Consider the following 17,964-nt stretch of genomic DNA (forward strand, 5'->3'; position numbering starts at 1 on the left):
TTTCCCCCCTGCCGGTGACGGGGGATGTCCCGGGGACACCCCGACACCGGCAGTGCAGGGCGGCGCGCACGCGATCGCGCGCCTGCCCTGCTTAAAGTGCCGCCGTCATATGACGGCGGCCCAGGATAATGGTCGGCGGTCGCGGGCGGCAAGCGGTTAATCACTTGGCGACCGCCCACCTGCTTTTTACTGCGGCAGGGCGGCTCGGCTGCGTCCAGTCACTGGAGTCTATGTGGTTTCGACACAGTGTTTAGGCACGGTGGGAGGCGGGCTGCGGGAGGAGCGGTGGTGATTGCCGCTGCTCTCCCGCGATCGTCCGGGAAATCTAGAAAAGACCCGCCTGCTTATGTAAACAAAGCAGGCGGATCTTCTCTCAGACGGCAGAGACAGATCAACAGTTTCAGCTAAGCCCCCCCCCCCCCCACACACAGTGAGCATATTAGGCATACATTAACCCCTTTGATCACCCTCAGTATTAACCTCTTCCCTGTCAATGTAGACAGACTTTAAACAAGGACCTTTGTGGCAAGATTTAAAAATGTTAAAAAATATAATCCATGGTCTGCCCAAGGTACTCACATACAGCAAAACTCATGCCCTGTTTATGCCTATTTAGACAACCATATAATGTATCGATGTTTATGGGAACCTCAGTAGGGAAACCCTCTACAGAGGACAGCAAAGCAGATTTAGTGCAATATGCTTTTTTTAACTGAACTATTTAATTTTATATTCTTTTAATAGTACCTCTCTGTTTCTGGTGGTAAGCCATGTCTTTATGAAATTAGGTAGTCCCTAATGGGTTTAAGTTCCTAGGCCAGTTTATTGAGTTACACATTATCATAAATCTGAACTCAGTCATTCTTTCCTGCTGCTTTCTTTCTATGACCATCATTCCCCTCTTTCATTGGACAGCAAGATTCTCATCATTCTTCATGGTAATAGTATAAAGACCAGCTTACTGTGCTACAGTTATCCTTCCTAGTCAGTAATCCAAACGTTTTGGACCATGACTGCTTTATGAAAAATGTACAACTCTTGGCCACAAAGAACAGTGTTCAGAATGGGAACAACCACGACACAGGACAGCAGGACAGAGCAGGTATTATTTGGATTATTATTTAGAATATAGCACCAAAGCTTTCAATCTAAAATATTTGAAAATATTACTTATGAGGACATTTAATTTTTGAAATGTTTTTGGGCATTGCCTAGGGGGTTCATTTCATAATGATCAATCTTATTAACCGTATTTCTATTTATAAACTGTGATATATATATAGATATATATATATATATATATATATATATATATATCGTGATTATATATGTACATAGGGCATGGTGACAGGCAGTATCACCTGCTGCCCGCGACATGCCTCTATGAGAGAGATTTGGGGGGGAGATAAAGAAATAAACTTTCATATTTACCTCCAGCTGCTGCATCAGGGCAGCACAGTGGCTAAGTAGTTAGCACTTCTGACTAGCAGCACTAGAGTCATCAGTTCAAATCCCAACCATGGTACTACCCGCAAACAGAGTTTACATGTTGTGCCTGTGTTGATTTCCTCCAACACTCCAAAGATATTCTGGTAGGTTTATTGGCTCCTGTCAAGCCAAGTTAGCAAAATATTAGCATGCAAAAAAAAAAAAAAAAGGAAATTTGCTCCAGAGATAAAATAATAATCCTGCTACTTTATAAAACTCTGCTTTGGACACATCTGGAGTATGCAATCCAGTTCTGCCCTCCAATCTTCAGGAGGGAGGTGCTGGAACTCAAGAAGGCTCAAAGAAGGGCAACAAAGTTAATAAGGGAACTGATGAACCTCAATTAGAAGGAATGACTACAATCATTAAATGTATTCTCCCTGGAGAGGATATGCTTGGGAGGTGAAATTATATTGTAGCACTACTCCCTTGGGAGCTGCTATGTGCAGACTTGTATAAAGTACTCTAAATTTCTACTTGAGTAAAAGTACAAGTGCTCGATCAAAAAATTACTTGAGTAGAAGTGGAAGTGCTCGCAGAAAAAGTTACTTAAGTAGAAGTACTAAAGTATTCAACATTTTTTTTACTTAAGTATTGCAAGTAGTTTTTTCAAAAAAATTGCTACTTAAGTACTAAAAGTAAAAAGTACCAGTAGTTTTGAAAAAAAATTTCTACTCAAGTACTGAAAGTAGAAGTACAAGTACTGTGTTATGTAGTTATTAAAGAAATAAGTCAAAAGTTTGAACATCATATTGTTTTTATTATTTCAAATGATTTATTCAAATGATTAACCTGTGTTTGTTAGTAGTTTCTTGATGCACTTTAAGCGCTGTAGCACCATTTATTTGTTTGTTTCATATTTTCTTTTTATTGGAAAGATTTGGTATAGCAGCTTTTATTAAACACAGCCTTTATTTTCGTATGCGCTGATTTACAAATGACATTATACACGTTTTTTTGAGCTTTATGCAACCTGCCATCTACTGTTCTGGCAGTGGTATTTTTTTTAAAAGTAACGAGTAACTATGCAGCACAAAAAAAAAATACTTGAGTAGAAGTATCGAAATCATCGAAAAAATGTAGTGAAGTAAAAGTAGAAGTAGGAGAAAAAAATTCTACTCTAGGAAAGTACAGATACCGCATTTCGGTACTTAAGTACAGTACTTAAGTAGTTCTACTTCGTTACTATACATCTCTGGCTATGTGTTATGGGTTCCCCTGGGTTACCATTAGCAACAACATGACAGTTTGACATTTTTCCCAAGTGTTTTAGCTCAGTCAGGAAACAGTCCAGTAGCTTTGGTTTTTGTGTTTTTATTTGGAACTTGGATAGGAGAAGAGAATGAGTGGGATACTCCAACTTTATACACTATGCACAATAGGCTGGGACGACTTGAAAATGCTGAGTAACGCTAGTCACGGCTAGGTCGCTGCTTCACTTGGCCCTTAGCTGTGAAGTATATTTGAATGAGCTGACATAAACTTTATCCTGAAGTAAACTGGACTGTACTGCAGAACAACTTCAGGGCCCTTCCTGGCACCCCCTTTGTTCCTAATCTTCAGGGTCAACTACATGGCACCCCCTTTACTGATACACTTCTTGTATGAGCTGGCTCCTTGATCCCCTGACCTCTCTGGAGTGGTCCCCTCTCCTGGGCAGACCCTTATGCAGATCTTCTGGTACTCACAATACTATTTTTTCCAAGATGATTCTGCCAGTAGCTCCACTTGTCAGCACTCTGGATCCTCTGCAGCTCAGCTCCACACCTGGTTCACTAGGCCGACCACCTGAACCACCTTCCTCACACCTGCAGGAGGAGAGACAGCCGTCTACCTCCTCCTGGGACTTTGCTCCCACCAAAAGACACCCTGTCACATGCTCCCTCCGGATTTATAGCCAATCCCAGGATGCATTGCAGCAATGCCCACCAACTGAGACAGCCATAAACCCTGGTGTGCTACTGGTTAGGTTTCCTCCACTGTCCAACAAGCTTCCTTATTGGACACAGTGGGAAGACTCCCTTAGACCCAATAAATCACACCTGGAAACATGTGACAGGCTAATCTAACAGATCAGCCTCTCCTGATAAGCAGAAAAGAGCCAGCAAATGCGCTTTCCTAGCATCTACCAAGGAGATTGCTACAATAGCGATATACAAATACCTGAATGGCAATTCTGGCAAAGAGAATAAACTTTTCAGTCTCAGGGAGTGTAAGAAGACATGGGGCCACTCAATTAAATTAGAAGAGAAGCAGTTTAACCAGATGCAGCTGGTGCTCAAAATTCTTTGGGGGGATGCAAACAAATACCATCAAAAGAAAGCTCTATCTGTGGGAAAAATAAAGGACATCAATTTTATATGGGTACAGCATCCCACGACTGCACAATTGTCAGTTAAAGCAATGCAGTGCTGAATAGCAAAAAATGGATTCCTATCTGTGGCTGATCACTAACACCTGGCCATACCCACTGCAGACATTCACTGATCTGGGTGGTATACGGCTCTAATTGCCCATGTGCATGAGATATAGGACAACTATCATCTTATTTTACCTGCCTCTATACCTAACACACTTAGGGTAGATATTAACTACTATAACAATGACATTTTGCTTTCTAAATCAGAATTTATCATAACAAATTACTTTTTATTTTTATTTCTTTGGAAAACGTCTTTTTTCATGTAGTTGTGCATCTTAGCACTTCTAATCTCCCAAAGCCTCTTAGCAGCCACTTCCAGTTTATATGTGTAGCACTGCCCCCTAGGGAGCTGCTGAGAATTGCACTTTCTGGATTCCCCTGGGTTACCCGTAGAAACAGTCTATGGAACTTATCACTTTAAATCTTTGGCTCAGACAATGAACAGTCCAGGGGATTTGGTTTTTGTGTTTTATTTTAGAACTGGGATGGGAGAAGGGATGAGTGGGATACTCCAATTATGAACTATGCACAACTTGAGGACAACTATCTGTAGTGTGTGCGGCAAGGCCGCTGCTTCACCTTGCCACTGAAGTGAAGATAAGAATATGATCCTGTGATAATTTCTCTTCAGGGCCCTAGCTTGGCACCCCCTTTCTTACTTGCTGTGTGTGCTAGCTCCTGTCCACTGACCCTCACCGAAGCAGTCCCCTTCCTGGGCAGACCCCTGGCAAGCTTCTCGGTACTCACGCACACTGTTTTTCCCAAGGTTGCTCTGCCTTCAGCTCTGATTGTCAGCATCCACTTGGCCTCCTGGCTCAGCACCACACTTCTGGTCCACTAGGCTGACCGCCTGTGACCACCTTCCATACAAACAGGAGGAGAGAAAGCCGTCACCCTCCTCCTGGGACCTGGCTTCCCGCCCAAAGACACCCTGTCACATGTGCCCATAGCTTTTAGAACATATCCCAGGATGCACCACTGTTGTGCCAACCCACTGGGATATTCATAAAAGCCTGTGTGTTATTGGCTGGGTTTCCTCCACTGGCCAGCATGCTCCCCTATTGGATACAGTGGGGACACTCCCTCAGATAAATCACACATGGACACATGCAACAGGCAAAACTAACAATCAGGCTCCCCTGATAAGCAGATGGAGCTGCTAAGCTTTTATCCACCTAGCACCTACCTAAGAGGGTGCTACATGCACCCCCCCACCAAAAATGAGCCATGTCCCTATTGGCTCTGGGGCAGCCGCCCCCTACAAAAATTCTACAAAATTTTAAAGGAGTATCCCACAAACCTGAAGAAGGGGGAAAAGGGAAAAAACAAATGCACAAGAATAATTTACATATAAAAAATATAGACACTCTGTTTATACTTATATGATACAATTTTGGGGTGCATTTGGAACAATGCACCCCCCACCAAGCAAACTTCGCCCTGGAGGTTAACCACAGCATCCTAACTAACTATCTACAGTACTTTAGACATCCTGAAAAGGGAAAATAAGAAAAGGTTAGGCACTTTTGCATATACAGTACACATTCAAGCAATATAAGTCTAGCTCATTTGTCTGGTAAGAAGACCCTCACCGCAACGGCAGCCTTCTCATCCAGAATCCCTCACTGAACAGCCTATAAGGCATTAAATCATAAGTCTTGACACGTCGCTCAGTACCGCTCCTCAAAGGCGATCCTAAACCCTGTCACTGACTATCTACAGTAGTTATCAGTCCAGAAAAGGGTGTCTGTAATGTCCTCTCCATCACAGCATTTGGCACCCAATTTTCTCTCCTACAAAGACTTGGTTGCGGGAGCCTGGACAACCACCAGTCCTGTAAGGGCTTGCAGTAACTTCTTCAGGGGCCCCGGTCACCAAGTCCCCCCCCCCCACCAAAAAAACTCTTGGAGTGCCACCCACTTCTTTCAAGCGTTCACTCTCGAAGTTCCACTTTTGGCCCATTGGCCCAAAGATAGTTCCCTTGAAACTCTGAACAAATTGTAATCCGCAATCCCAGTCCGATGACCCAAAGGATCTCTAGAGTAGCAGATAACAGTCCTTTATTTCTCCTGAGAGGGTTGGCCCTCTGGTATAAGTCCACTAGTCAGTGGCATCTGGTGATTTTCTCAACCCCTTCTGCAAGGATAGAAGGGGAGAGGGTAATGGAAAGAGGGCATAAGCCCCAACAACACTGGACTTGAATTTTTTCATCCACTGTGTCTCTGTTTTTCTTTTTTAGTCAGGAGACATAAGCTAGCCAGCCTCAATTGAACTCTGCATGTTCTCCTTAACAACAGAAATTGGGATGGGGGATCCACACAATCTTCCCCTCCTTTTTCCTGAATTCGGATCGGCCAGGCCTGTCCAGATCCATCTGGGCAGCGGACCTCTACCCGGTCCAAGTAGATAGCCCACCCATGGTTCCACTGTGCTTTTACTGATAGAAACGTTCCTACACAAGTCCATCCTGGACTTGTTGGGATATGACTTGGGGACAAAGAGGAAGTCCCATATAGCTTCATCAAACCAGGACTCTCTGTTGGCCTCTATCTCCAGCATGACCTCCTGTGGAGCATAGGGATAGTCATACCCATACTCTAAAGCCACCTTCCTCTGTATCCACCTCTGAATCCTGGAAAATCTGGTGAGGGTCTTCCGATTACGTCTCCCAGCTCGGGAGTATGGGGTCACTTCTCTTTTGATGAGGGAGACGTAGGCCTCATTTTGATCCCGAGCCCAGGCATAGTTTTTAGGCAGGGATAGGTCTGGGACCAAATTAGCTTAGGCCTCGTAGAACCCCAGATTCCTGGCGCACTGTCCTCGCACCACGGAATCCCTTACATTCACTTAGGGGATGTACTCACTTTTGTTACCAGTGGTTTAGACATTAATAGCTGTGTGTGGCATTATTTTGAGAGGACACCAAATGTACACTGTTATACAAGCTGTACACTCACTACTTTACATTGTAGCAAAGTGTCATTTCTTCAGTTGTCACATGAAAAGATATAATTAAATATTTACAAAAATGTGAGGGCTGTACTCACTTTTGTGAGAAAATGTATATGGAAAAAACAAAAAAAACAAAGCCATACTTCTCTTTTAAAAAGCATTTTTGGTTGGTGGTGCTTAGATGCAGTGCAGTTCCACTTTAACCACTTGCCGACTGCGCACAGTATATTTACTGCGGCAGTCGGCCCCGGCCAGGCAGAGTGACGTAGGTCTACGTCGCTCACCTGTCACTCCTTCTAGAGCCAATAGCGGGCGAGCCTCGGCTCGTTCACGGAGGAGTGCGGGAGTGTGACTGGCGGACACTACGATCGCCGGTACAGCGGGAGAAAGACAGAGCGGCTTATGTAAACAAGCCGCCTGTCAGTTCTCCCTGTGTAAAAATGAAGATCAGACGGTTCTACTATGTAGAACCGTTGATCTTCGTTTTTACACCAATAGCCATGTCCCACTACAGTTAGAAGCACGCCCCTAGGACACACTTAACCCCTCCCTGTCCAATACAGTTAACCCCTTCCCTGCCAGTGTCATTTTTGCAGTAACAGTGCATATATATAGCACTGATTACTGCAGTAATGTCACTGGTACCCCCAAAAGTGTCAAAAATGTCAGTCAAGGGTCCGATCTGTCCGCCGCAATGTCGCAGTACCGCAAAAAAATCGCAGATCGCCGCCATTACTCGTTAAAAAAAAAAAACACCAAAAATGACAAAAATCTTTCCCTTTGTTAGTAAACGCGATAACTTTTGCGCAAACCAATCAAAATACGCTTTTTGCGATTTTTTTTTACCAAACATAGGTAGCGTAAAACAAATTGGCCGAAAATGTTAAAAAATTTAGATTTTTACATTTTTTTGGGGGGAATTTCATATAAAAAAAGTGAAAAATATTGTTATTTTTGCAAAAATTACGCTCTTTTTTTGTTTATAGCGCGTGATCAAAAAATCGCACAGGTGATCAAATACCACCAAAAGAAAGCTCTGTTTGTGGGAAAAAAAAGAACGTGAAATTCGTTTAGGTACAGCGTCGCACGACCGCGCAATTGTCCGTTAAAATCACGCAGTAAAAAATCGCAAAAAACCCCCTGGTCTTTTAGCAGGAAAATCCTCCGGTGGTAAAGTGGTTAAGAACAACTCCATGTCTGCTTGGGCACCTTTATCTTTGTATTTGTAGTTCACTTTAGATGTGTGAAATAATATAAAACATTAATTGTCTTTAATCACTAGTCTGAAGAAACATGCCCTAGTTAAATATTCAAGCAATAAAAAAATGGCAACCTGTTAAATAACTATTAAAAATACATATAATTTGGGGATTTCCTTGCTACCAACCTTTGCCCTCTTAAAAACTACATCTGCGATCTTCTGCATCCCACACTTACGGGAGTGTCAGCAGTCTGCGAGGATGTCGATCCTCCCCATCCTGGCTGCTATGTCACTTGGGTTTCCCTCCAGGGATGCAGGGACTACAGTGTCACAGTGTCGCTTTAAAGGAAACCTGTGCTGAGAAAAACATAGAGGTTATCATTGATGATGCTGAACTCCTTCTTGCTAGTGGCTTGGCTGACTCTGCGAATCTCTGACCTGGAACAAGCATGTAGAAATACAGCTATGCTGAGACAGAAACATCTAGAGCCTGTTCACACCATGTTTTTGCAGTAAAATGCATATGACCGCAAAGCATACTAAGTGTGCTGGTGCAATGCACTTCAATGCACCTTCCAACAGACCTGAAATGCAGCACAGCAAGCGGCAATGCAATGACAAATTGCCAAAATATAGAATGAATGAATGGCACCGGATTGCACCAACGTGCTTAACATGGATTTGCATGCATTGAAGTAAAGTATGCATTACCACCTGACACAAACAGCCCATTAAACAGCCCAATAATTATGTGCCTCTTTCTTATAAATTGAAATAAACTAAGCAAAACAAAAATATATAACTCAGTAGTTCCATGACTATATACACAACATTAATATGGACCTTTAACCCCGACTGTATTATATGTATACTAATATGCCTCCTACTGTATATAGATTATTATCATTTTTATTACCTTTGCTTTTTTGCAGATAGATATAAATGATACAGAATTACTTGTTGAAGAGGATAAAGAGGACAATAAACTTACTAGCAATGTGTTTTGGGCAGGATTTAACTTGATCAATGCCATCCTCGGCACTGGAATGATAGGTAAGGCTATACACCTGGCTCTTCTCATTGGTAAGTCGCAGCCATAGATACTGCCCTTTGGCAAATAACAGTTATCTGCAATAATATATAACACTCTCTAAATGCTTTATAATGGCTCAGTTGTCACCAAGGTACCAATTAAGACGCACTTCCCCTGTCTTTGGCCTTATATGTATGTTTGGCTTCCTCAGATAAGAGCTCCTTTTCAATAAGTTTACAATACATTTGTGAAAGCAGTTTATATATGAGGTTTATATTTCACTTGGCCATTAAAAAAAAAAAAAATGTAATCTTACCAACTGTCACACTTAAAGCTACATTAAGACCCTGTAAAGTAAGGGCCAATTAACAATATACCGCAGTGCATTGGAACACAGGCTACTCAGAATAAATGGGCTTCAATGCCTCAACATACAAGAAATGAGTGTTGTCTGCATTCTTTGAATAGCTGGAAAGAATAGAATAAAGTACCCTCGCTATGAACTATTTTAGAGATCAGATATTATATGAAGCTGCTGCCTCCACTAAACAGCTACCTGGGTAGATGTTAATATGTGTATTAGAGAAGATTGGTGGATGTGGCGCTGCTTGTGCTGGATCTATTACAATACTTAGTGTATATATGCACCCAAACCTATTCTCCATAAGTGCTGTAAATAAATTAATAGTTTGAGACAGATCACAAATCCCAATATATCAATGTGAGTGATTCAGTGATAAAGTGACGTGTACAATAGAATATTTCTAATACAACGTTAATAGTGACTCAGTGCTCTGTGCCCCTGACGAAGTCACATCTGACGAAACCGGTCGGGCGGTTCCGGACACCACGCTTGTCACGCCCCTCCTGATGCCGGCTCACTTCACTACTGCGGGACGCCACGATTTACGATGTCTGCTTGTTTTTGTTCTATGTTATGTGAGTATAACTTTTAATAAACTTTTAGTGATCAGTTTTGCTGGATTACGCTATGGTTTCCTCCCTCCTTCCTTTCCATTTGGGTTGCCACTAATATCGGAGCTATTATAAGCTAAACCATGGCTGCTTGTTACTCCCTGGAGAGCTAAGAAGTCGCTGGAGATGACCCATGTCCATTTCCTGTGGAGGAAAGAGTCCATCCTGAGTGGTTTTGTCTCAAGTTTGATTGACCTGTCCATTAAGTTGGGGGTCCATTCATTTTGGTAAGCAGCCACCTTTATCCATTCATGTTTTCTTTCTGCTCACCATATCTTGGGACCTCACCTTCTTTTTTGGACTTTCTGCTCTCCACTCCAGATCCATGTTTTTGGGATTCATGATTCTCATGGACGTTTACTTTGACCTTATGTGACTTCACTGCACTAATGTTTTTTGGAATATAGTCATTATTGTTACTATCTAGCGCTGCACTATTTGATACATATTACTGTTTGGATTTCTATAGGTCCAGTGTTCTAGCTGCTAAACATTACTTTGATCCTTCATATATATTCTCATTTAGCGCAGGATTCCCCCCCTGATTATATCAGTGCAAGAAAGTGACAAGTGCTTGCACCCTGTATAATGACAGTCCTCAAATATGATATGCACAAAAATCAAGAAATCAAAAAACTAAAAATCAAAAACTGTGCTTTCATAAAATATTTGTGCCAGTGTCTTCATTCGTGCTCCCCCATATGTGCCGCACTCACCCGAAGACTCTCCCCACCAAGGGGGTATTCAGCATTCACAGCTCCATAAGCTCTATGTAATTTAATTTGGCAATGGATAGCTGACACGCTGTGTTCTTATACTCCAGTTACCCTCGCAGTCTCAGGCATATATGGGAAATAAAACATCCATAGCGTAATTCCATGCTGTAGATTTTATTAAAAGACTAGTAGTACACTTACATTTAATCTGTATAAGCCAAGCCGTAAAAACAAAGTCAGGAAAACCAGGACGCCGATGCCCTCAATGGACCCGAAAACCAGAAGTGATGCAATGAATGACGAAACGCGTAGGGCGAGGCCACAGCGTCATTGCATCACTTCCAGTTTTGGATCTGTGTAGCGCATCAGCGACCTGGACTTCCTGACTATTTATTTTTACTGCTTGGCTTATACGTATTAAATGTAAGTGTACAACTAGTCTTTTATTAAAATCTACACCACGGAATTATGCTATGGATGTTTTATTTCCCATATATCCCTGAGACTGCGAGGTTAACTGGAGTATAAGAACACAGCGTGTCAGCTATCCATTGCCAAAGCAGATTACATCCAGTTTATGGTGCTGTGAATGCTGCTGAATACCCCCTTGGTGGGGAGAGTCTTCCAGTGAGCGCGGCACATATGGGGGAGCACGAGTATAGACACTGGCATTAGTATTTTCTTAAAAGCGCATTTTTTGTTTTTTGATTTTTGCGCATATCATATTTGAGGAATAGAAAAAATGCAAAAACGTTGGACCCGGCGCTACCACTTTAAATCGTGCATGTGCAAATTAGAAAAGTGCATATAGTGCTAAAGTGCACCCAATAAGATATCAAATATAAAATATATGTATAGTATATAAAGTGCTACGTGCTATTTATGGGCTGTGCTTAGTGTGCCACATTGTAAACATCATATGTTGTACATATAAAGTGCCGAGTGCTGATAATGCCAAGAACCACGTGTAGTGATTAAGGAGACAAATAAACAAGCAAAGTTATGGCGTTGGTGGATGCCCCACCAGAAACACCGCTGCTTACCACACTCCCTCGGCCAATGCCTCGACACTTCCTGGTCACTAGAATAAAGGATAAGCCTCCATTGCGTAGCATATGTTATGTCAACCAAAATAACGTAGCATCCACTCACAGTCAGGGAGTTCACTTTCAGCTTGAGAGGTGTTCGCCGGACCGCTTCCGCGTTCCACCGGCTCAAACCACCGTTCCCGGAAGTGACGTATTGACGTACACAAACCACGCCCTACGCGTTTCGTCATACGACGTCATCTGGAGCGTGCCATCCATCACTACTCCCGGTCTTTTTATAGGCTGGGATGCCGCCATCTTGGTGTACCAAGTTTGAGGCCGAACACGGCGGCCATCTTGGTGCACCTATCCCGTAGCCTAATGATCTTTATTCATCATGTGAACTCCCTTCATGCTGTGTTTGCCGTACATATAAAACCATAAACTTTATTAAAACAACAAGTACGACTAAACTTAAATGCCTATTGGTAATTAAAATGGAATGAAAAAAATATAAAAAAGAGATGTGCTAAAGGTGATGTGTCTGGCTTAATCGGTAGTGAGCCGATGTCCAGTAGTGCCGTGATATGAATAAATAAAAGAATACTCATTAGATATTTTTATTGAGTGACAATGTGATCTAGTGATGTGTGTGGGTTACACTTAGTAAGTACGTGGGCCGATGTGTCTGCGCAGATGGTGCTAGACTATAAAGAAGAAAGTGCCCATACATGTACCAATCTAATCGGTGAGGTAGAAAACGTGCTGAAAAGGAATTTTCGTGCTGAAAAAATTTATTTTTCTGTTGTTTTAAAACCAACACAAAAACAAGAACAAAAACAGGTTCTTCCATGAGTCCATCCGCTGAAATGTAGGTCCATGTTTTTGTGGACTTCCATAAAAATAGTAATAAAAATAAAATTAAAATAGGTGAATATACCAATCTATTATACATCCAGGCTTTTCCAGAGGACCCAAATAATGTTATGCGGGAAAAAACATATAGATTATAAATGCTCCAAGGTAGGTAAAAAATATATATATTACCTAAAGATATGTGGAAAAATATATATAAAAAATATATATATATAAAAATATATATATAAAAATGTAAAAATTGTATCTCTAAAAAACAAGTTTCTTTAAAACCAAGGAGCTGTGATACAAGTAAGAGAGGACTGAATTCCTTAAAAATCCTTATAAACCTAAAAAACCTAAAAAACCCAAAAAACCCTCACAATGAGGGCCTATAGGGAGGTTAAAAGGATTAAAGGAGAATCAAAAGGAGAATCAAACCAGGGGGGCACAAGCCTTAAAAGATTAAAAATCAGTAATAAAACAGTTCAGATCTATGTCAATGTTCAAGCCTTTTGGTTGAAGGGTCTGCATCTGATATATCCACTTCGTTTCGTTCCTTGATACATCTATTTTCTTGTTACTTCCTCTCCAGTTGTTTTTTATTTTATCAATAGCGTAAAATACCATTACGGTGGGGTCTTGGGAATGGTGAAGCTTGAAGTGTCGTGACAGACTATGCTTGTCAAACCCTTTTCTGATATTCTTTACGTGCTCCCTGATGCGGACAAATAGGGGTCTGGTGGTGCGGCCTACATACTGTAATTTACAGGGACATTCCACCACATAGGTGACATGAGTGCTTGTACATGTGATGGTTTCCTTTATTTCATATGTTTTTCCTGTACTATGTGCCATAAAGGAAGTTGTTTTTCTTCTCTTTTCCTTAGATGTTCTACATGGGAGACATTTTCCGCACCTAAAGAAGCCCTTTAGGCTGGTTGGAAGGTTTATTTGCTTAGGAGGATCAACAACATTGTGCACCAGCCGGTTCCTAAGGTTTGGTGCTTTTCTATATATGAAAGTTGGTTTTGCAGGGAGGATGTCTCTAAGTGTTGCATCTGCCTGTAGAATAGGCCAATGTTTTCTCACAATTTTCTCTAAGGCCTTATGTTGGGTATTGTATCCCGTTAGAAATGCAAACTCGGTGTTTTTGTTATTCCCGTTACCTTTATTTGGCGCATCCTTTATCAGATCTTCTCTGTTCATTTTCTCTACTATTTTCTTGATGTTAGTTAACTCATTCCTTTTATACCCTTTCTCCACAAACCTGTCAATTAATAATTCTGCTTGTGTTTCGAAGTCTCTAATATCGCTGCAATTCCTTCTGATTCTCATCAGTTGCCCTTTGGGGATGTTTCCCAGCCACTTAGGATGATGGCAGCTGCTTTTAGGAATGTATCCGTTTCGATCGGTTTTTTTAAAAAACGTTTTACTGCTTAGTCTTCCATCCTTTTTTGTTAATTCCAGATCCAGAAATGCAATATGTTCATGGTGAAAGGTTCCTGAAAAAGTGATGCCATATATATTCATATTGATTTCGTCAAAGAATTCCCGCAGGGATTGCTCACTCCCCTTCCACACAATGATAATATCATCGATATATCGACGGTAATACTTCAGATTATTCCTTGGTATACTGAAAACTTGTTCCTCCTCCCATTTTTGCATAAACACATTTGCTACGCTGGGGGCATACTTAGCCCCCATAGCTACTCCTTTTTTCTGGACAAAGTAATTACCCTTATACCAGAAATAGTTTGATTCCATCGCTGTTTTTAATCCTTCCAGTATATATCCAATCTGCGTCTCCTTCATGTCTGTGTGGGCATGCAGGGCCCAATCTACCGCTTGTAAACCATCTTTTTGTTTGATATTAGTATAGAGGGAGTTTACATCTATTGTGACCAAGATGTCACTTTCCTCTATTTCTAGATCTTTTATTTCTGCTAGCAATTGTTTGCTGTCCCTCAGATAGGACTTTCCTACTGGGACCAAAGGCTGTAGGAACTGGTCCAAATATTCCCCTAGCCTTGAATGCACTGAATTAATTCCGCTTACGATGGGGCGGCCTGGTGGCTTCTTGTCATCTTTATGTATCTTCGGAATGTAGTAAATAACTGGGGTTTTTGGTTTTTCCAGGCAAATATACCTAGCTTCTTTCTTATTTAAGATTCCCAAGTCTTTTCCTTTTTCCACGTATTTATGTAAAGTTTTTTCAAATCCTTGTTTTGGGTTTCCTTTAAGCTTGATGTAGGTGTCTTTTATATTGAGGAGATTCTCCATCTCCTCTTCATAATCTTTTTTGTTTAGGATTACGAGTCCTCCTCCCTTGTCTGCTGGCCTTATTATTACTCCTTTTCTTTTTTCCAATTTCTTGATAGTATCCCATATATTTTTCTCTTTTCTGTTTTGAATCCTTAATGCTCTTATGTCTGCTTCCACCATTCGTTTAAATACCTCCAAATTCTCATTCTGAGGGTTTTTGGGGTTAAACTTGGAGCGATTCTTTAATAACGTTTGCTTGTATTCTTTATGTATGGGTCTTTGTATCTGCTTTTGTTTCAGAGTGAAATGTTTCTTTATATTTAGCTTTCTGACGTATTTGTTTAGGTCTATGTAGGCCTCGAATTTATCTAAATTTTTTCCTGGCGCATATTTTAAACCTAAATCCAAGACTTTTAACTCCTCCTCTTCAAATTGTGTATCGCTCAGATTGTAGATGCCTTTCCCTATTGTTTTCTTCTCCTTTTTCTGTCGTTTCTTTCCTCCTCGTGTTCCTCGTGGTTTTCGTTTCTGTCTCTTTCTTGATGTCGATTTGTGTCCTCCCTGCTTCCACGGTGTTCTCCTTGTTGTCGCTGTTCCATCCACTGCTCTTCTCGAGGTGGTGCTCGGTGCCAGTTCTGTTGCCAGTGGCCCCATGGTCTCCGTGGGCCTCCTCTCCCTCGTGGGGGTCTCCCCCTGTTGCCTTGTTGAAAAAAACCCCTTCTGGGGGGAGGTGGTGGTCCTCGGTTGTTATAAGTGGGTTCTGTATAATGTTCCAATGGAGCATATCTGTTATAGGACTCGTACCCATGGTAGTTAACGGGTGTCCTATTTCCATATCCATTGTGATTGTTGATTGGAGTCCTATTATGTGAATTCCAATATCCATTATCATTTCTAGGAGTTCTAAACCCCTGATGCTGTGTATTGGGCCTGGATGTGCCTCTTTGTGGTCTGGCCTCTATATATCCTCGCGTATTTCCCCTTGGAGTGTCCTCTTGAGCCCCGACTTCCATCCAGGTGTCATCCTCGTCTCGATCTTCACTGGTTTCTCTTGAGGGGGTGCTCACTGGATCTACTTGTGTTGATTGTACACCATATACTTCATCTGATTGCCATCTATAAACTTCATTATTTTTGTAATCCAAAACATCTCTTTTGTACTTCTTTTGTTTTTTTCCTTGTATTAATTTGTCATATTTTTCTATTCCTTCCTGCAAAGCTTTTTCCTTATCCTTATATTCCCTTGTGTCTGCGAATGGTGCTAGTTGCTCTTTCAGAGTAATAATAACCCCTTCCACTTTTTTAAGCTTTAGCTGTCTCCTTTTTATAATCATCAGGAGTAAATCCTTTTCACATTTATTAAAAAATGTGAACCAGTCATCCATATAAAGTGGATCATTAATGTGATCATTGGGTGCAAGGTCCCATCTTAGTCTCCTTGGGGTTATTTTTTCTTTTGTATATTTTTCTAAGGTGGCTATATCCCACCAAACCCTCAGCTGTTTCTCCATATTGTGTCTCAGCTGTTTGAACGAGCTATCCATATCTTGTCTGCTAATGACCACCTCCTGGTCAAAGATAGCCTCCAAATTTACAGTCCTTGAATTCATGTACTTAAAAATCTCCATTGCTGCCGGGGTATGTGATGGGGTTACCATGACAAGTAAATAAAAGGGATTGTATACCAGCGCTATGGAGTTGTACTGAATCAGGCTCAAATGGTGGTGTAAGCTGCCTCCAACCTACCTCTGAGGCAGTAAAATAGAAAAAATGCAAAAACGTTGGACCCGGCGCTACCACTTTAAATCGTGCATGTGCAAATTAGAAAAGTGCATATAGTGCTAAAGTGCACCCAATAAGATATCAAATATAAAATATATGTATAGTATATAAAGTGCTACGTGCTATTTATGGGCTGTGCTTAGTGTGCCACATTGTAAACATCATATGTTGTACATATAAAGTGCCGAGTGCTGATAATGCCAAGAACCACGTGTAGTGATTAAGGAGACAAATAAACAAGCAAAGTTATGGCGTTGGTGGATGCCCCACCAGAAACACCGCTGCTTACCACACTCCCTCGGCCAATGCCTCGACACTTCCTGGTCACTAGAATAAAGGATAAGCCTCCATTGCGTAGCATATGTTATGTCAACCAAAATAACGTAGCATCCACTCACAGTTAGGGAGTTCACTTTCAGCTTGAGAGGTGTTCGCCGGACCGCTTCCGCGTTCCACCGGCTCAAACCACCGTTCCCGGAAGTGACGTATTGACGTACACAAACCACGCCCTACGCGTTTCATCATACGACGTCATCTGGAGCGTGCCATCCATCACTACTCCCGGTCTTTTTATAGGCTGGGATGCCGCCATCTTGGTGTACCAAGTTTGAGGCCGAACACGGCGGCCATCTTGGTGCACCTATCCCGTAGCCTAATGATCTTTATTCATCATGTGAACTCCCTTCATGCTGTGTTTGCCGTACATATAAAACCATAAACTTTATTAAAACAACAAGTACGACTAAACTTAAATGCCTATTGGTAATTAAAATGGAATGAAAAAAATATAAAAAAGAGATGTGCTAAAGGTGATGTGTCTGGCTTAATCGGTAGTGAGCCGATGTCCAGTAGTGCCGTGATATGAATAAATAAAAGAATACTCATTAGATATTTTTATTGAGTGACAATGTGATCTAGTGATGTGTGTGGGTTACACTTAGTAAGTACGTGGGCCGATGTGTCTGCGCAGATGGTGCTAGACTATAAAGAAGAAAGTGCCCATACATGTACCAATCTAATCGGTGAGGTAGAAAACGTGCTGAAAAGGAATTTTCGTGCTGAAAAAATTTCTTTTTCTGTTGTTTTAAAACCAACACAAAAACAAGAACAAAAACAGGTTCTTCCATGGGGAAATACGCGAGGATATATAGAGTCCAGACCACAAAGAGGCACATCCAGGCCCAATACACAGCATCAGGGGTTTAGAACTCCTAGAAATGATAATGGATATTGGAATTCACATA

General features: G+C 41.5%; 1 protein-coding gene across 1 annotated transcript in view; it reads left to right on the plus strand.

The window, feature by feature from the left end:
- The first annotated feature begins 991 nt into the window (after positions 1-991).
- Positions 992-17,964, plus strand: part of SLC38A11 (solute carrier family 38 member 11) — a 90,625-nt gene continuing 73,652 nt past the window's right edge. Inside the window, exons 1-2 of the mRNA XM_082260952.1 lie at positions 992-1,102; positions 8,996-9,116. Of these exons, the coding sequence (XP_082117078.1) occupies positions 1,028-1,102; positions 8,996-9,116 (196 nt within the window). The 5' untranslated portion in view covers positions 992-1,027. The remainder of the gene's footprint in view (positions 1,103-8,995; positions 9,117-17,964) is intronic.

Source organism: Pelophylax lessonae, assembly GCF_965119305.1.
Source record: "Pelophylax lessonae genome assembly, chromosome: 6".
Lineage (NCBI taxonomy): Eukaryota > Metazoa > Chordata > Amphibia > Anura > Ranidae > Pelophylax > Pelophylax lessonae.